The 21,528-nt window shown below is 35.5% G+C and overlaps 1 protein-coding gene across 8 annotated transcripts in view; it reads left to right on the forward strand.

Annotated features, from left to right (window-relative positions):
* Positions 1-21,528, forward strand: part of YAP1 (Yes1 associated transcriptional regulator) — a 107,696-nt gene that overhangs the window by 75,765 nt on the left and 10,403 nt on the right. For 2 of the 8 annotated variants that reach the window (XM_030883689.3, XM_030883690.3), the window contains exons 5-6: positions 9,638-9,831; positions 12,703-12,750. In XM_030883689.3, coding sequence (XP_030739549.1) covers positions 9,638-9,831; positions 12,703-12,750 — 242 coding nt within the window. The remainder of the gene's footprint in view (positions 1-9,637; positions 9,832-12,702; positions 12,751-21,528) is intronic. The other 6 variants (XM_030883691.3, XM_030883692.3, XM_030883693.3 and 3 more) reach the window with 3 other exon arrangements.

Below are 21,528 nucleotides of genomic sequence, written 5' to 3' on the forward strand. Positions count from 1 at the left end.
ACTTCTCAATAGCTTTATGGATTTGAGTGCACTGAGCTTTCAGAGATATTTTTGAACTATTTATTGCACCACTTAAGTTTAGCTTTTGGCCCTCTGGTCACAGCTGGGAATTACTTTTGAAGAGGAGACCAGGAAATCTTTCAACCTTTAAAGATAAGCCTTATCACATGGTGGGTATGCCCAGGCAAACAAATCTGATGGGGGATGGGCAGCGCTAGATGGAATAGTTAAGTTTTGTCCGCGCTATCAGCTCTGACATATATAGGAGTTTAAACTGCCTTAAAGATGATGCATTTTTAGTATGCTTTGTTTCTAAAATTTAGAACTCTCATAAAGTTACCATGTTAGGAGCCTGATGTAAGCTGATTTGAAGTATACTTCTAGGCCATGTGCTTAGTGAAGTCCTATTTAAAACATACTGTTAGAGATTGTTACTAATTGTTGCCCTCACTACATTTTTTTTGTTTGTTTTACTTAAAAAACAAACACTAGCCGAAATGAACATTTTAACATTTATTATAGAATATCAACATTTATTATAGAATATCAAAATTAGTTCAATATTAGAGGTTTGCAGTTTTAGGTTTTTTTTTTTTTATGTTACAGTCAGGAGGATGGTGTCAAAATAGTTTATCAATCATGGTAAGCAGTCTCTCCTACTTGCCAAGGGTGAATAGACATACGTTAATGAAGTTAAATTAATATGTAGTTTCTACTTGATGATGGTTCAATGATACAAATAATTATACAGTGAAGAAATATTTTTCTTTGTTTACATAATGAGTTTTTCATATAGAATTTTAAAACTTAAAGTCACTGAATGATAATTTAAATTAATGGTTTATTTGTGTTACTAAAGCCCCTCACATCAAACACAAGAAAACTTAATTCATTTTTAAAAGAAAACTATGTTTCAAGTCATATTTGTATCAACTCTGCATTAATAGCAAATATCTCATAAAATGTGCTGGAGAAGAGAGCCATTTGGTGATGTCACTTTTTGTGACAACCCAGAGACTCAGTTATAAAAAACAGAAAAAGAGATTATAGACTTCTTGAGGGAAGAGTCAAATAAATAGATTTCTGCTGAAATAAATTGGAATGATTTAGAAGAGGAGTGGTTCATATTCTTTGCTTTGTTTTATACTCCTGTTGTTCTGCTACCTTGGTTGCTGAGGTTGCTTCAGAACTCATTCTGGACTTGCTTCAGCTTGGAGATTCTCCTGTGTATTACTAATTAGCATCCTACTAACTAGGGATAGAAACTATTTGAGTATTTATTTACTCATTCAACTGATGAATGCCAGTTATGTACCAGGTACTATGCTAGCAGGCATGCATGGGGTTGTCAGCTACAAAATAAATAATTATTACAAAATGTGTTAAGTACAGTGAGGGATCATAAATAAGGTGCTGTGAGGGACATTAAAAGGTAAGAAAAAGCCAGTCAAGCTCTACACTATGTAAAAGGGCCAGTTTTTGTGCTTATCAGTCAGAACTCGGATTCATCTCTTCTAAATTATAAATTCCCCTAGCGAAAGAGGATTAATAGTAATACATTATATGTAATTAGGAATAAAGCTGTTAATGGAACTATTTGCTCATTAACATGAATTCATGATGGCAGGTAGATTTTAAAATGTTATTCCCCTTCTCTTTAGACTAATAGTTTCATTATCTGTACTTTCTCTCCAAACTAGCCTTTAAACTTTATTTTCATAGTAGAGGGAAAAAACACAGTTATATCCGGGGGACAGAGAGAGCCGAAGGCTAGTTAGACCGCTTTCTCCCTTCTCCTCACCTCATTTAGCAACTCCTGTGTCCTGCCCCAAACTGCTTAATGAGGTGATGAGGAGAAAATGTTCTGTTGAATGTTTTTTAAGCTCCATTCTCAATTGTATTGTTTGAAAAATACCATTATAATAAATTTTCATGCCAGACTTTTGATAGGTGGTTGAAGGAAGACAGTGTCGAATTGACCTAAAAAAAGGTGTTATTGGTATTTCTGAACAGTTTAAAGATTAAAATACTTTAACCCAGGTTGGGGGGCCTGGAAGTTGATGTTTGGTGAGGGAGAGAAGTACAGAGTGTGGGAGGGAGAGATTATTTTGCTTATGGTAAGACCTGGGGTAGAGTTTTAGGGGAGGTTAACTGTAACCACATCATACAAAGCAAAACCACAACGAGATGCCACTTTATTCTCAGTAAGATGGCTAAAATGAAAGACAGGCATTAACAAGTGTTGACCAGAATATGGAGCAGTTGGATCCCCTCATACATTTCTGATGTGATTGAAAAATGATGCAGCCACTTTAGAAAACAGTTTGGCAGTTCCTCAAAAAGTTAAACATATAGTTACCATATGACCTAGCAATTCCATTCCTAGATATATATTGCCCAAAAAAGGAAACCACATGTCCACACAAAAACCTGCACATTTGTATGTTTGTAGCCACATGATTCATAATAAACAAAAAGTGAAAATAACACAGATATCCATCAGTTGATTAACAGACTAACAAAATGTAGTATATCTGTACAGTGGAATATTATTTGGCAATAAAAAGGAATAAAATGCTGGTACATACTGTAACATGGATGAATCTGGAAAATATATTAAGTGAAACAAGCCAGTCACAAAATTGATTCCATATATATGACATGTCATATATATTCCATATATATGACAAATCCAAAGAAACAAAGTAGATTAATGGTTACCAGGGACTGGGGGAGGGGCAATAGGATGTGTACTGCTAAAGGATACAGGGTTTCTTTTGGGGATGATGAAAGTGTTCTGAAATTAGATAGTGGTGATGGTTATACAATTCTATGAATATATTAAAATTACTAAAGGGGTGAAATATCTCAGTATAACTTTTTTAAAAAGTCATTCCTGGGCATGGTGTTATCATTTAGGTGTAGCTTAATTGAGTGTTGCGAGATGTCTTTTGCATATTGATAATAAAAAGTTATATTCAGTCATGAGATAAGGACCCTGGCCTTTTGCTCCTTTTGTAAGAGACAGATTTTCAGTGTGAATCAAATAGTAAGTAATTTTCACTGAAAAAAACATCATTTTGTATTTAAATACATAAATTTTTGTGCCAGTTAGTAGCAACTTTTTGTAGACAATTCAATCCCCTAGGTCATATTGAAAGACTTAGTTAGCAGTGGGTGTTTTGTGTTTTGTTTTTACTGTTTTAAGACTGACAGAGTTGGCCTGTTAGTTTGTGTTTTTAGAAAAGCATTCATTTCTTTTAATTTTACAGTCTTAAGTACCCTTGTAGGTATGGGGGAAAAACCTAAAATTTGTTTCTAAATGTTATAAGCAAACTAATATAGCCATTCTAACATGTAACCATGTAATATCTGAAACTTGATAAAATATTAGACAAAGTAAAAAGGTGCTTTCTTGTGTTGTGGGAGATTTGATGTGAGTTATTATTTTAAAAGCTCAAAATAATTTTCTGATTTTAAATTTACACTTAATGAGGTTACTAGGATTGAATTTATTATCTCGAAGTCTACGATTGATTACCACATCTGTAGTACTTTGTAATATTCCAAGGTTGAAGATACAAATTATGCAAATCTAAAATTTGTGTGAAGTTTGAAAATTCAGATGTTCAGAATAAAATCTGGAAAGAACCCGTGGTGATGACCTCCTTTGTTTTTGAGAAGGTCGTCTCTTCTTTTTCAGTAATTGCTGAGTGTATGATTTGCTACCATAAAGCTGTCAGGACTGATCGGTTAAGAAAAACTTGAAACAGTTAGTTACTCTTTCATAGTTCAGGCAGCAAAGGCTGAATTTAAAATGTAGCATTTTAAAAAAAATTTATCATATTTTAGGGATTTGTTTTCTCCTTTACCTTTTAGAAATTTTGTTAAAACTGGAAACATTGAGATTTTGGTAGTTTGTCATGGAGGGGAAGAAGGTGGTAATGCAGTTCTTTTCTTTTTTAGCTGCCCTGCCCCCTTCCCCCAAGAAACAAAGCTTGTTTTGTTTCTTGCCTGCTTGTGAGGTCTCTGCTGCACCCCATGTGGGTGCACTGCTCTGTGCTTTGTTGAAATGCTTGAGATAGTCAGAAGGTAAAGAACAGGATGCTTCTGAAGAGAAGAAATCCCAGCTTCTGTAGATAAACTCGGTTGTTTGAATTGGTCATTTAAGTGAGCTCTTTATATGGAAGCTTGTAGCACTGCTTGTATCCATAGGTAACAGCATTTAGGTAAACACAACCAAAAGTGCTCACCATTATTAGCCAGAGAGACTATTTCTATTGCATAATTTGTGCAAATTTCTGTTTAATTCTGTGGAGTTCTTACTCCATCTTTTGATACGCTTATTTTTCCCTTTCTGTGGTTTTTAATAGTCAGATAAGCTTAGATTTGAAAAAGACTTTCCCAACCAATTGAGTGTGCCATCAGCAGTGGTCACTGTCATTAATGATTACTGCTAATGGTATCTAATTCTGAGAAACTGGTGGGAAGCAGAGGATATTTACCTGTTTATTTTCATACAATACTGTTATTGTCCAATTAGTTTTCACAAGGAATATTTACATTAACTTGTTAAATGCTATATTACTTAATAAAAATCAGTATGGAAAGCTCAAGAGCTTTTTTAAAAATGTTTCTTAATAGATGAAATATTTAACACTGTATAGCTGTAGAATCTGTTTTGAAATCAATCATATTTTATCATTTCAACACTTACTAATGGGTTATTTCCTAGCAGTTTTTTAAATTTTTTAATTTATTTAACTGCTTGGAATGGAAAACATTTTTTCCCCAGTAGTTGTTTGCACTAGGCCTCAGTTTGTGAGATGGTCACCATATGTGATAGATACTCAGATCAGTCCCCCAATTCATATTTAACTCATATGATTGAACTTGACATAGCACAACGTAAGAAAACATCTCTTTGGGAAAATAAATATGTTGAGGGAGTGCCCTATGGGAATGCCAAGAACATGTTCACCAAAAGAGAAGGATCCCTAGGGAGGTTAAGCTAAGGCTCAAACTCCCCCACCTATTTTTTTCTGTTTAGATCTTACAGGAAAGATAAATATGCATATCTTTATGAATCATAGAATACTTAGAAACAGTGAGTGGCATGGTGAAGTGGAAGGACGGGGGAGGGAAGGTATGGGAATTCAAGCCAAGATGATTATCTGCAGGACTGGTAATCTTAAAGTTCAGAAAGAACTATTCGGAAAAGGGAGGAGGCTAACATTTTTGGAGCATCTGTTGTATTCCAGGACTATAATAGATGCTTTACATATTACTTATAAGCCCCACAGTGATCCAAAAGGGTGATGTTAATGTCTGCAGGTATAGCTGAGGAAACTGAGGATTAGATGAACCACGAACTGGTGTGCCCAACTCTAATCATGGTTTGTTTGACTCTAAAGGCCATATTTTTTATATCATACTATGAGGCCTGTCAATTGTGCATCTAATAATGTTGGTGACAGGAAAGTATAAGCAATTGTATTAAATGAGGTTATTGATTGGCAAATCTTAGCCATTAAAATTTTTTGGCTTTTTTTCTACCCATTCCCCTGTAAAATACTAACTATAAACCGTAATTATTAAGGTTTTAGCCATTTATTCTTTGTAAAGACATTTTATAAATGTGGGATGTTTTTGTTTTTGGTCATAAAAGAGATTAATAAGGCTTTGAACAATATGAAGCAGCGAGTCATGTTTTTTTTGACATCCCTTCTCTGCTATGCCAGACAAAACATTTAAAAGAGATAACCAGAAAGACTTAACTGGGATCATAAATTTAGAAAAAGTCTCTGCTGGTCAGAAAACAAAACCACACAAAGCAGTGAGCAAGGGCAGGGCTAGGGACCAGTCAGCCAGTCAGGATATCAGGAACTCAAAGTGTTAAGAACAAAGACAGAGATACATGAAACACTCTCAATGGCGAAAGCCAGGCGTGTAGCCGTCTGCCCCTGACCTGGTACAAAAGCAACGACTGACCACATGTCAAGTCACAAATTTCAAGAATCAGTATACAGACCAGATTCTTTTAACCACAAAGCAATAAAATTAGATCCCAATAATAAAAAGTTAGCTTCAAAAAAAATATGGCTTGCTCTACCAGCTATTAAACATATAGGTTATAATTAAAACTGTGGTACCTAATAGGAAATTAGTTGAATGAAATACTATGCTATTTTTAAAAGAAAATGGCGGGGGGGAACCTCTATATACTGCTTTGGAGTAGTCTCAAGGATATGTTATTAGCAAAAAGGCAAAATGAAGTTAAGTATTAAGAGTATGCTACCGTATATCTAAGAAGTATGCTACCATATCTGTGTGTTTGCTTTGATTTTTATAAACGGAATAAACAAACTGCTAGGAGCAGTGGGGAGTGGCAAGTAAAGCCAGTGTCTGAAATTCAGAAGCATATCGCCACAAGTGAGCCTGTATATTGAGTTGGCCGAGTCACACAGAAAAGAATTATTTCAGATGACACTTAACCACAGTGATTTGGCTGGATACACCTAATGAAATATCTTAAGGACCAGACTTTTAATAATCATTTTATTGATCATAACTTTAATAATCGGTCGTATGTTATTTTGAAATACTTGCATATGTATAGAAGGATAGTACATATTAATGTTATTGGAAGCAAATTTTTCAGCATTAGACAGAAAATATAGTTATAAGATCTAAGAATCTAAGCAAAAACCCGAATGATACATATTGTGATTATTTATGGATGAAATGCTGTATTATTTGCTTGAAAATAATTGAGGGAAAAGTCGATGAGAATAGATGTAAAACAAAATTGGTTATGTATTGATCATTGGGAACCCGGATGATGACTACATGAGGATTGATCATCTGTATTATTTTTTCTGCTTCTCTATTTGTTTATGGAAATTATTTTTAAAAATTTAAATGTATGCTTGAGAGCATAAAAGTGTACTCCTTAGTAACTCATGAGTTAAATGGAAATCACAATAGAAATTACAGATATTTGGGGTAGAACAATCATGAATTTTACGTACTATTTCAACTGTATGACATGCAGGAAATACTGTACTTAAAGGTAAATTTATTGACTTAAGTGCTCTAAGAAAAGACTTAAACTAAGTAAGTTCAAGTCAAGAAATTAGAAAAAGAAATACAGAAAAAATTGAGGGGAAGAGTAAGAACAAAAATACCATCACCTTATATAACTATCTCAGTAGGTTGACTTGAACTAAGGCATGCTAGGAGAGAGTTGGTCTGTAATTTTCCTTTCTTCTAATATCCTTGGTTCTATATCAGTGTTATGCAGTCTCATGGAAGAGTTGGTCAGTCTAAGGGGAAATTGGTAGGATTTCTATATTATCATATATTAAATAGTTAAATATCTGCGTCAGTGAATACTTAACTGACTTAGAAACATTACAGTGTTTTTTTTCAGCACAAGTTTTGTGCAAAGATGCTGGACTAGGCACTGAGAATATATACACAATTAGGATACTCTCCCCACTCCTGTGGCACTCCAGTCTAAGAGCAGATGCAAATTTGTAAATAAAAAATTACAGTCATGTGAGAAATGTCAGTAAACAAATGTCCCAGGGCAGTGCCCTGAAGGAAGATGATTCTTAATGCACATGGCAGACTCTGGGGAAGGCTGGGGAGGTTTGGTCAAGTAGCCTCCAAGAAGAGTTGGCATTTACCAAGCAGCCTCTGTGCCTTCAACAGAGGACACGTGAAAAATCACCAGAAGGAGTTTGCCACTTGGCTGGGAGCCAGTATGTCATGAGAGCTGTCAGTGAATGTCATTTCAGATTTTGGTAGCAAGGTTCATTAGAGAACGTGATCTGTAATTTTTCTTTGTTTTAATGTCCTTGTAAGGTATTAGGGTTATGCTGGTCTCAAAGGTGTTGTGGAGTTTCCTTCTTTGCTGTTCTCTGGAAAAGGTTTTATAAGATTAGTATTATTTCTTCCTCGAGTGTTTGTGAAGTCATTTGGGCCAGAGGTTTTCTTTGGTCAGTGTGTATTAAACATTTAGTAGAAACAGTGACCTGAAATTTCACCTTAAAATGTTGAATATGTGTCTGAAAAGGTGATACATCATTCTTATTGCCATTTTCACATAATAAAACTTCCATCTGTTCACCAAGGTTACCACAATCCACAGTTTGGTCAATGTTGTGTCAGTGAGAGAAATTCACTAGTGTAGGAATCCAGTCTGTTTCTAATTGTCAAATGGTATATTCTATGTTCAACTAAAAAAATAACAATGACTACCTGAGCTGTTGAATGAGACCAATCTATGCCATCCAGATTCTTTTTTTTAAATAAATTTATTTGTTTGTTTATTTATTTATTTTTGGCTGCATTGGGTCTTCCTTGCTGTGTGCAGGCTTTCTCTAGTTGCAGTGAGCAGGGGCTACACTTCATTGCAGTGCACAGGCTTCTCATTGCGGTGGCTTCTCTTGTTGCAGAACACAGGCTCGAGACACACGAGATTCAGTAGTTGTGGCTCGCGGGCTCTAGAGCGCAGGCTCAGTAGTTGTGGAACACGGGCTTAGTTACTCCACAGCATGTGGAATCTTCCCGGACCAGGGATCAAACCCATGTTCCTGCATTGTCAGGCCGATTCTTTTTTTTTTTTTTTTTTAATTTATTGATTGATTGATTGCTGCATTGGGTCCTCGTTGCTGTGCTCAGGCTTTCTCTAGTTGCAGCGAGCGGGGGCTACTCTTCGTTGTGGTGCACGGACATCTCCTTGCAGTGGCTTCTCTTGTTGCAGAGCATGGGCTCTAGGCACGTGGCTTCAGCAGTTGTGGCTCACGGGCTCAGTAGTTGTGGCTCATGGGCTCTAGAGCGCAGGCTCAGTAGTTGTGGCACACGGGCTTAGTTGCTCTGCGGCATGTGGGATCTTCCCGGACCAGGGCTCGAACCTGTGTTCCCTGCATTGGCAGGCGGATTCTTAACCACTGCACCATCAGGGAAGTCCCATCCAGATTCTTGTAGGCTTAATTTATTATGAGCATGCATCAGATCATTTAATCTACTTGATTTATTAGAGTTATATTTAAAGATTAATAATCTTGATGAGCTTTAATGCTTAGGATGCTTTGTCTCAGTTACTTTGAGAGATTTATTTTAAATTAAATATATATTATATTTTATAATAAGCAATATATTCACATTATTCAAACTTGAAAAGTTATAAAAAATGTCTCTCTTGAACTTGGTCCTCTAGTCATCTAGTTCCCCAGGTCCAGAACCAACAGATGTTAATTGCTTCTTGGCTGTCCTTCAGTTCAGGTTCTCTGGATATGCATGTAATATATGTTCCACCTGTCCCCTTTTTTTTTAATACTATCTATTCTGTACTATGCTTTTAACTTAGTATGTCTTAGACTGTTCCATTTCACTGCCTATTAGAGTTACTTGTTTCTTTTCTCTTATGGCTGCCTTGCATCCTAGGATAATGACGAGGATGACTACAATAATAATAAATTAATGTAACCATTGTACTATTGGTGGATTTTTAGGTTATTTCTAGTGTTACTACAGAAAAGGCTATGTTGAATATCCCCAGTTGCTCTTGAATAACTAAATATCCTTTTTCTTGCTAGTTTTTTAGGATAGATCTTCTGTTTCATTTCAGCCATGAACCAGAGAATCAGTCAGAGTGCTCCAGTGAAACAGCCACCACCCCTGGCCCCCCAGAGCCCTCAGGGAGGAGTCATGGGTGGTGGCAATTCCAACCAGCAGCAACAGATGCGGCTGCAGCAGTTGCAGATGGAGAAAGAGAGACTGCGACTGAAGCAGCAAGAACTGCTTCGGCAGGTGAGGCCACAGGTTAGAGACCAGCCTTCCACTCTTGGGGTTTTGTTTTCCTACATAAAGTTGGGTGTGTTTCATTTTGACATTTATTAGTTACAGAAGAATGTTGTTTCTCTGAAACTAGAGTGACACAGAAACATTCTGTCCAGCTTTCATCTTAGTTTCTAGTTTCTTAACTGGCCTTTGATCACATAGGCTATAACTTGTAAACCTGTATCACAAAGAGATGTTTTGGTCGTATTCATTGCAGTCAAGCAAAAATCGAAGGAAGCAAGGGTGCTTTTCCTCAAATATACAGGCATACCTCGGAGATATTGCCGGTCAGTTCCAGACCACCACAATAAAGCAAGTATTACAATAAAGTGAATCACGTGAATTTTTTGGTTTCCCGTTGCATATGAAAGTTAATGTTTACACCGTACTGTAGTCTATTAAGTGTGCAATAGCATTGTCTTAAAATAAACAATGTAAATTGTTTATTGTAAAATTTAATGTAAATTTAAATAAATTTAATGTAAAATTAAATACCTTAATTTTAAAATACTTGATTGTTAAACAATATTAACCATCATGTGAGCCTTCAGTGAGTCATCTTTTTGTAATAGTAACATCAAAGATCACTGATCACAGATCACCATAACAAATATAATAACAATGAAAAAGACTGAAATATTGTGAGAATTACCAAAATGTGACACCGAGGCATGAAGTGAGCAAATGTTGTTGGAAAAATGGCTCTGATAGACTTGCTAGACACAGGGTTGCCACAAACCTTCAGTATGTTTAAAAACAAAAATTGCAGTGTCTGCAAAGTGCAATAAGATGAGGTATGTCTGTACATGGAATTGCAGACTACTATATATCTGAGGATTTCACTAAGGGGGAAACTCTGGGACATCACTTGGGGAGAAACATCTTTTACTTTAAATGAATTATTTGTCTAGGGGAATACACAATATGATATTTCTCAAATGATAAATGTTTCAGTATTGCTGAATCTAAGATGTTTTATTTAAAACAATACAGGCTATCCCAAGTTTAGAAGATCCCACAGTGCTTTAAAATTATCTACTTATGGATATTTTTTCATGTTGGGATGGGTAGTTTCTAACGTTAGAGAGCTGGAAAACTTTACGACCATTTTTATCAGTTTTCTTTCAGAAATACTGTTGGTCTTTATGTGCTATAAGAATATATAATCCCTCATCTCAAAATGAATTTTTACTTTATCTTATTTCAGAGTGATAAAATCTAAGTTCAGATTTTGGGAGTGTGATCTTCTCAAAGCAGTATATTTTTAAATTTTTATGTAAATATTTTGGATAATAAACATGATGTGATTTTGAAAGTGTACAAAAGGTAAACGTACAGTGAAAATGAAATCTCCTTTTCCATTTCTCTAGTTCTCTTTTCTGGTTGTAAGTAGCTATCAGTTTCTTGTATTTTTTTTTTTTTCCCCCAGAGACATTCTCTCTGTTTGCGAACGTGAAATATACATATCTGTACTATTTTTCCTCACCTAAGTCATAGCATACTAAGTATAGGCATTAAAAATATCATTATACTCTCCATTTTTGTAGTCAGGATGCAGACATTTGAACAAGGTACTTTTTTTCATGAGTGTTATATTTTAATAGTGTCACGTGTTAATGGAAATACATGAACTTGATACAGTCTTTGAACTCAGATTTGGGATTTGAAGAACTAGTACCTAAGAATTAAACTAAGCCATGGAATCCCAGACAGGCACACCTTTAAACTGTTTGTGCTATCAGTAACCTGCCAGTGTAATTCTAGTGTGGTTGGCACCAAAGTGAGTAAGAAAGATGATGCCAGCATATGATGTCAAGAAGTGGTCTTGAAAGAAATATTCCCTCATCCGCCTTTAAGAAGGTAGAGAAAGGAAGCACATTAACAAGATTAATGTATCTCTGATGGACTTTTTAACATATTACTATAAAGGAAAGATATTTTTCATTTAAATAAAACTTTATCATCGGAACAAGGTAGCACCATCAAAATTATAGTTATATAGCTCTTAGAAGAAATAAAGCAATTTAAGGGTATGTTTTACGCAGACTGTTTTCATTTTGTTGTTACTGAGTACTAGATGGCGTATGCGTATATAATTTCACATATGAATTAAAGACTACCAAAAAAAAAGAAACCTTATTAATAAGAAAGGTTAAAGTCTGGGAATGGGCCATCCATCATTTTGTTGTTGCCGTAGATCAGCTCTCCCCCACCCCCTTCCCGCCCAATGGGCAAAATGCTGCTACTTATAAAATTCTTCATTCTAAAGAATTTTTCTAAATCTTATTCTCACTCTTACTCTGGGTGATGGGTCCTAGACAGAATAGTTTCCTTTAAAGGTAACTTCTTTATTTCTTCTTTACCACCTACTGTGTTGTCTTTTCTTTTGTTGAAGTGACAGATCTGCTCTATTCTTATACTAATGGTGTGTTTTCTAAGATTTTTTGGTTTTGTTTTTTAGCAATCAGTATAAATTCAGTATATCTTAAGCCTTTTGGCTTCCTGTGAACTTCTTCCATTGATAGTTTCTCTTCTCACTGAAGCATCAAATTATATTTTTCCTGCTTCATCTAATATTCAGAAGTAAAGAACCTACCTGACCAATATCCAGTTTTATTTGAACCCTGACACCTAAAGTCTTACTGTCCTATCCTCAATGCTGTTTAACACTTCTGAGGTTTCCATTTGTTATGTGGCGACTCCGTTGGCTCCTGTCCTCAGTCTGCTTCTTCTTGGGCTAGCTTGGGAATTCTGTGCTATGGTGATATGTCTGGATACAATTTGTAAGTCAGCCTACACAGCCAAACCATGTGGCTTAAAGTAATTTTTATCCATCTTATTTTTCACTCTTAGGCAATGCGGAATATCAATCCCAGCACAGCAAATTCTCCAAAATGTCAGGTAGGCTCTTATCTGATGTTTTAGCATTGAAAACAGATATTAAATTAGGAAAGAGAAAAACTTGTGCTCCAGGGGCCTGTCCTCACTGAAGATTAGCCCAGAGTAACTTTGAGGCATCTTTCTACCATGATACTTAAGTTAACATTGCTGTTCCCAGAAAGTTTACACTATCTGCTCCCTCCCCACTCCTCCCAGAGTAGTATTCAAAACTCCGTCGAGGTCTTTTTTTTCCCCACATTTGATATGTAGTATATACACCCTGTCAGCCTTGAAGTGTGCCTGATTTTTTATTTGCATAGCCTAAAATAGTACTTACAATGATTTATAGAGGTTAATAATTTGAACAGTAACAAAGGTAGTACGGGTTATTTACTTGGGTAGGCTACTTTAGGAAATCTTATTAAGAATTATAATCATACTACGAGGAAAGGAAAAGTTTCTTTTAGTGAACACTCCAAAGAAAGAATATTAAAATTATCAGAAGAGCAAAGGATCTACCTGAGTACTGTTTTGGGTTTCTTTGTTGGCTTTTATCAGCATTCCTCCCTGGTGAACCCAAAGGAACACTGGTTGTGAAGGTACCTTATTTAGATGGAAAGATTGTGGCCATTTTTTCCTTCTATAACATAGGCACTTATCTGACTCATGGAAAGAATCTCATTCTTGAAACCAAAGAGATTCTGTTTGTTCAGGGTTCACAGATTTGAAGGAATTAGGAGCTGGGGGATTATTGCACTTTTCTCAGATTGCCAGAAGCAACCATGAAACACCTCATATTCTGTGGAGCTCTTCTGCACTAGGCTAACAAGTGCATTGTGTTAGAATGAGCTGTGGAAGTGTGGGAATTGGCAGAACTCCACTCATTTTAGATACTGTTAACTGGTCCATTTGGAGCACCAGATAGAATCTTCATAGAGACCAGTTTACTTTGTGAGAGGAAAAACTCTATTCATTGTCTCTCTCATAAATGCCTCCTTTAATCAGGAAATCCAGGGAATAACTAATGAACGTCATCTTTGCTAAAGCAGAGCAGACATTCTTACAATGAGGACCTCTAATACCACATTTGACTGGGAAGAGCACTGTAGCATTGGATCTTTATATAAAGTGAAGACATTTTTCCTTGCTTTTTCTCTGAAGTGTTTCTTTTATTTGTAATAAATGAAGTAGAAACATAGGAGCAAAAATTAATTCAAATGAGATTCGGAATCAAGCAAAAGGTTCTCCATGTTAAAGTGTTTTGAAATTGTTTCCTTTTTATTTTTTCCTACTAAGATCTTAAACTTTAAATTTGATAAGTAATTAAATACCTTCAGGTCTTTATTTCTTACATCAGTATAAGTGTAAACAGTTGCTCATTAAAATTATCAGGAGTTTTTAGATACTTCTTTTAGTAGTAAAGCTTCAGAAAAGTTAAGGTTTGTAAATTGAATTTCTATTAAATTTGTATGGTATTAAAATTACAGAGTTGATTCCTTAGATTTGTCTAAGCCAGAGCAGAAAACCTGAAAGAGATAGGTTTTATAAAAGGTTTTTTAAATTTAACTTTGCATATGTGGATAATAAAATACTGCCTTGTCATATAAGATTCAGTTGTCAATGTATTTACCTGGCACAATTGTGAAAATGTATGAAATTCCAGTATAGGGCTAAATTTGGAGTTGCTCAAATACCCAGAATATGGTTGTATTTGTATCAAGCAAGTATCTGTGTTTTTCTCATCCTACATATTTTCTAGATTATCTTAAGGTAGGTGCCAGGAAAGATTCCACAAAGAAGGGTCATATCTTAAGTGAAGATGCCTCTAAATAAGGTTACCAGGATAATCAAGAAAGCCAGAAAGAGCTTTCCAGTCTCAAAAAACAGGAATAATGAAGAAAAAGGGATGGATCCATTCAATACTTGAGCGCAAGGCACTCCTGTTCAGTGCTGTGGGGGGGTTGGGTTCTGTTTGTTGTTTGTTTTTACTTTTCTAATAGAAATCAGTGCAGATAAGTTAACAAGCAACATGAAACCAGTGGCATTGTTTTGTAATTATATACCACATTTGCTGTGGGAAGGTACCAGACTTCAGAATGTTCACAAATTACTTGTTTCAAAAGCTATCCTTAAGTACTTCTGCATAGGATTAACAAAACCTGTCTGTTGTAGAATTTCCTGGTCTTATAAACTACTGTCAGTATGGGTGAGGTTAATACAAAATTCTGAAAAATTGAGACAACTTTAAAGGGGTTAGTATATTTTCTTAGTTAAAAATGGAAACTATTGCCTTAATTTGTTAGGGTTTGTTGGCAGAATTTTGGAAAAATTTGTCCTCATAGAGCTTTAAATTTTTAAATTTCATTTTGATTATTCACTATTTTTCTTTCTAAAGCAATTTCTGGTCTCAGAAGAAAAAAAAAACTTTTTAAAAGTATAAACATCGTCTTTGCTCCATGAGATTGAACATGTATGGAATGCTCAATTTTCTCTGTATAACTCTTACTAATACATCAGTTTCTCCTCTGTGACTGGAGGGAGACCTTTGAGAGAGTGGGTTAGGAATGCATCCCAGCTTCTGTTTCAAAGTCTTTTGAAACTAACACTTTGAGGAAAGATAGTTCCCCCTGAGTGTGAATGTTTTTACCTTCTCTTATGCTTAAGAATGTGGTTCTTAGTACCTGCGGTTCCCTAATACCTATGAGATCAAGCCTAAACTCTGCAACCTAGCTGATTTGTGGTCTGTGGTCAGTAGCCTTCTTTCTCTCTCTCAATTCTGGTTAAGCCAATTACCTTCCTTCAGCCAAGTGCACTCCTCTGTCTTGTTGCCATGATTCCACTCATGAGCTTTTCCCCATAAGGAGTACCTGACTTTTCCCCTTCCCTTTTACTGATAAAGATTCTCCATTTCCTTCATAAGGCCTAGGTCAAAACGCATCCCCAAGTGCCCTCATCAGAATGCTTGAAACGACCCAGAAAATAGAAACAAGACTGCTGTGTATAGATAGCTTATCTCTGAGCAAATAATTGCTTTACTCTTCATAGAAATTATAGCTATAAATTTTTTGCAACTAATGAATATTGTGTAGTCGCCATTCCTATGGACAGTAATAAATACACACCAGGGTCAGTTACTGGGTTAATGCTGGATAAAACCCACAGTATTAGTGTTGAGGATATTGTACTACACTGTTAGCCCGAAATGGTGAAGAGATTCAAATGTCCATAGTTTTAGTCAAATAGAGCAAAATAGTACAGGACCCCTGTTCAGAGCCATGTGAAAATAATCACCACAGTTTTTTTTTTTTTCTGAATTTAATAATAGCAAAGTTTTGGCTTTTTTTTTCCCTCCAAACTCTTTTATGTTAGCAGATACTAGAAAAGCTTTTTCAGAATCCAATTAATACCTTTTCCAAGTTTATCTCTCTTCTTTTTGAAGTCCTAATATTGAATAAATCATAGATTCTAATGATTCTGTGAATCATTCTATGAATTTGAATCATAGATACACATGTTTTTAGTCAAAAAGGTTGTTCTGAAGTTGAAGATACTTTGGCAAATGGCACAAATATTAAAAAACAAAAAGCATTCTAAACATTGGCTAAATGTTTTAATAACTTCCAACATAATTAAATATTCTGTGAATGTTTAAAGCTGTGTTGGAAAATGGGGTATGGCAAGACCTATCTTGAACAGTTGGAAGAAATGGCTTTTTGTTTGTTTTTAAAATTGTTGACATAAACTGCTGTTACTAAGACAAACTGTTTAAAAGATGTGTATTTTCAGAGTTATTCTTCATTTCTAAATTTGGATTTCTAGTTCGCTAAACTAACCTACCTTAAATAAATTGATTAGGTTGGAGAGGGGGGACCTTCATTTGTGTGCCGTATATTATCCAGAAATGAAACACTCTTACATAGTATTTGTTGAAGATAAAATTGCTTTAAGAAAGTAAAGTTGACATTAGCTTTACAGAATTTTCTATAAATGGAATCATAACTTTTTCACCTTAGCATGATTATTTTGAGATTCATTCATGTTGTATTTATAGTTCGTTCCTTTTTATTGCTAAGTAGTATTCCATTGTAGGGATATACTACAATTGTTTATCTGTTCACCTACTGATAGATATTTGACTTGTTTCTAAATTTTGACTTGTGTAGACATATGCTTCCATGTCTCTTGGATACTCTAAAGAATTTAATAACCTAGAGATATTCTAAATGTTTCCAGACTACTGACTTCTTCTACTGCCTTTCTCCTTATTTTTCTAAATGATGTGAACCAAAGCATCAGTTTTATATGGAGCCAAAATACTTTACTACCAGATATATATTATCTTAAAGTATCTTTTTTACCCTATGAGAAATGATACTCCTATTTAAATGAGAGAAGGGAAATACAAAAAGGACCAATGGCTCATGGCTGGATCCTGAGTCCATAAAAGTCCACTATGTGAACCAGGCAAATCATGTTTTCCTTTATAAACCATCCTGGAAAGTTCCCTCCAGACCAAGCTGGGACCATCAGTTTTACTTACAGTTGCAGATAGCTCTGACTCCACATGCGTCCCAGATTAGCTAAGATTTACAAGCTCAATGGGAAAAGCCACCACATTTTTGTATTATTACAGAAGAAAATGAGCTAAAAATATTTGCTTCCTTTAGAAAAAGTCAAATACTCTAAAAGAACTGTTTGACCTTTGAAATACAGAAGCATGATAAATTTTGGCTGAATTTCCTATAACTTGCTTACTTCTCCATTTTTGAAAGTCTGTCAAACTGTTTATTCTGACTACCTTTGGGAAAAAGAGAAGCTTAACGAACTTGTATTTTTAGCTCAGTATTCTAATATTAGACATTTGTTCAGGATAAAAAACTCCTTAGAGATAGACATAACTTTCAACATGAAGTGTTTCAACTGAAATCAGTTTTTGTAGACAATCCAATTATGTCCCAAGGCTGATTTTTAAAACAGCTATGCCAGATTTACTCAATTACAAAATGATGTTCATATTCATCCAAAATGTGTTTTGACAAAATTAATTTATTGCAACAGAATGGGTTTATTCTACATAGGTACATGTAGATATATAGAGGATTTTTTTTTTTTTTTGGTGGTACATGGGCCTCTCACCGTTGTGGCCTTTTCCGTTGCGGAGCGCAGGCTCACCGGCCATGGCTCACGGGCCTAGCCGCTCCGCGGCATGTGGGATCTTCCCGAACCAGGGCACGATCCCGTGTCCCCTGCATCGGCAGACGGACACTCACCCACTGCGCCACCAGGGAAGCCCAGGAATTATTTTTAAATGCATATAATGGAGAAAGTTTATATGAAATATTTTTGATTAAAAAATTCAGATTATTTAAATTCATTTCATACTTATCCATATTAATTATTTTTCTCTAAAATCACTGGCCAAAATTCTGTACAACTCTGAAACAAATTTTAAATATTTTACTTCTAAAATTATTAATTTTATGCAGTGTGTTCACTTTCACATTTACAATCCTTGGCTAAGGATACAAGGAACTCACAATGAAACCCATGATTTAACTATTCCTCACTGGCAGCAGGACAGCTTAGGGAGGAGCTCTTTCAGTTAGTTCTGACTCCACATTCACTCTCCTTCAAAGTCTGACTAGGTAAAGCATGGAGTAGGATACTTTCGCAGATTTCCACATCTCTATGTGGGGGTGTGTGTGCATGCATGCATGTGTGTGTGTTTATGTGGAAGTGGATGTTATTGTTTTTATATTCAGTTGAACTCTGAACTTATTGATATATGTTAAGGGGAGGGGGAAGTTGGCCTGTTTTCCTACAAAATACATATGGTTTTCCTCCCCAATTTTTGACAATTTCCTTAAAATATCAACAGAAATGTTTCATCTTATTGAACCCAGTGAAATAAATTATGTTCACAGATGAAAATATTAACAAAAGAATTAATTGGGATTGACATATATACACTGATGTGTATAAAATGGATGACTAATAAGAAAAGAAAGGAAGGAAGGAAAGAAAGAAGGAAAGAAAAGAAAGAGATGGAGAAAGGGAGGGAGGGAGGAAGAAGAAAGGAAGGAAGGAAGGAAGGAAGGACGAACGAACGAATGCCCTGGGGAGGGGGCTACCAAGTAGTCAAGTTTAGTTAAAGTAATTTTGTTTCTAGCAAATACTGAGCTATGTAAGAATATATACCCATTTTTGGATGATGTATGTGTAAGTTATTATATATCAATTATACCTCAATAATACTTCAAAAATTACTTCTAATCAACCCTGGTTGGTTGGTGTTGGGGTTTTGTTTGTTTGTTTTTCCTGTAACTAGAAGTTTCAAACCTGAGCTGAATATCCATACCTGGTATATGGGTTCTATAATCTATGTATATGTTATTTATATCATTGGCCTTACCACATTACGTTTGTTTTCATGCCGTATTCTTCACTATTTGGTTGATAATGCTAACACCGTCCTACCACCACCACCAGTAAATAAAGTGGCACTTTTTTCCCCTTATTCCTTTCAAGTTCAGTTTACATGAATCTCTAGGTTAGTTACTCTTAGTCCTGGCTCAAATATGGATTTGATGAGAAGTATTTCCATAGCCTTTCAGGGGGTTGGCTGTCTTCTTAGGCAACTTGTAAACATTGGCCTTCTTATTCACATCTCTAAATTACCTTTCACTGTAAATGTGGATAGTTGGTTCTTTACTGTCTGCTGACAGTAGAAATTCAGTTGTTAAACGCAGCAAAAAGTAAAAATCTGATAGCTTCAAACAAGCAATGTGGCAGAATTCCAAGTAGTGAGAACATGGAGATTTTGCACATAACAATTAGCTTTAACTTCATAAAACCTTGAAAAAGTGGAAACCATCAAAAGGGGTAAAATAAAAGTTGTAAAAACAATATGAAAATTATAGCCAATTTATTAAGTTATTTCAGTAATGATGTATTTGCTTTGTGCTGCAAGGTTCAAAACTAGGTACACAGAAACATGAGCATACATTCCCTAGGCATCAGCCTCATCCAGAGCCTATAATTTTATTCATTTTAGAATTTATTGCTTTTGGGGCTTCCTTGGTGGATAGGACTCCGTGCTCCCAATGCAGGGGGCCTGAGTTTGATCCCTGGTCAGGGAACTAGATCCCACACGCATGCTGCAACTAAGACCCAGCGCAACCAACCAACCAACCAAATAAATAAATATTTTAAAGTAAAATAAAATTTATTGTTTTTAACATCCTTATATTTTAATAGCAACATAAATTCTTCAAAGTATTTAGAAGCTCTTGTTTTATGCTCCAAAATAGTCATTCATTTATTCATTTTGTGCCCTTAAGGGACAGAGAAGAAATAATTACAATATCATGTGTTAAGTGCTAAGATCATGTTACATACATATGCTCAGGGTGTGAAAGACATATTATCTATCTGTCTAATCTAATCCAATACGAAGATGGAAATGGGATCATTCTGGAGAATTAACGTAGAGAAGGTTAAAGGTTAAGGTGTCTTAAATAATAAGAAAGAAAAGTGTTCTAGTCAAGAGTATATGGAAAGACATGGTACCAGAGAAAACATTTCATATTAAAGACCTGCAGGAAGTGCACTTTGTTTTAAAGTCACTTCTCACTTTGTAAGGTGAAAATGGGGGCAAGGGGCACATCAAAGATAGAAGATAGAGAAAACAAGTAAAATGGATCCCCAGAAGCTGCTAGGAGTGTGGGTTGGCCTAGAACAGGAGACAGCGGGAGGGAATCCATTTTCTGAGACTGGAAGAAAAGTTATAAAGGTGATGAATGAAGATGGCTTTGGGGGAGCAGGAAGAGATGACAGGAGGATCCAGAAAACAACAGATTGTTCCTGATGACCTCAGTGTTCTTATTTAAATGCGAGAGAGCTTGAAAAAGGAAAAGCACTTAAGTCAACAGGGTCTTGAGAGAGTGTGCCAGATTTGGAGTAGTAATCATGAGAATCTGAGAAAAAAGTAACCAAGGACCCAAGAAAAAACAAAAAAACAATGAGTGGTACTAAGGAGGGCCCAGCCAAGGCCAAAGACTATTAGTTTATAACAGTCTGGATAGTTATATGATTTTTCTGTAGCATTTCTTAGCAGTCTCAGTATAGAAATGAAGCAAGCACATTTTTAATATTGATTCATGGTTGGAATTTGCTGTGTTGAAATAAAATTATGTGTGTATCAGGAATCTGAAAGGTAATCATGTGTATTTAAAATGATCAGCCCTGCATTTAAACTTGTAGGGAAGGAGAGCCAATAGATTGGAATAGTAGGAGGCAGAAGAAACTGGATGGAAAGAAAAAATACGGTTCCAGAAAGCGGGATGAGTACATGTAAGATTTCTGGGGAAGAAGTTTCTAAACCAGCTCAGGGTGTGACCGAGGAAGTTAATGACTGAAATACAATGGTAAAGTGGTCAATATCATTGTAATTTAGAGAGCCAGGAATTTCAGCATTAGATTACTGTATAGATTTTGTGCATGGATGTTGACAGTTCCCGGGTGATAGATGCAGTTGCAATGAAGTGAAACAATGATCATTGTCCCAAACATGAGTAAAGATTGTAGAGGTAGGTTTGGTTTTGGAATAACAAGGTCTTGGCTGTGTAAGTGGGTGATTGAGGTAGGTAGGGATGAAGATCACTGGAATACAGAAATTCAAGGAACTCATGTTGAGTGAATCATCTATGTAATGTATAAGTAATAAGATACAGTGGCATGTCTTAAAATTAATATAATATTGAAATAGTAATGAATATAAATGGTATTATGATACATTTG

This window comes from Globicephala melas, chromosome 8, assembly GCF_963455315.2.
Source record: "Globicephala melas chromosome 8, mGloMel1.2, whole genome shotgun sequence".
Taxonomy (NCBI): domain Eukaryota; kingdom Metazoa; phylum Chordata; class Mammalia; order Artiodactyla; family Delphinidae; genus Globicephala; species Globicephala melas.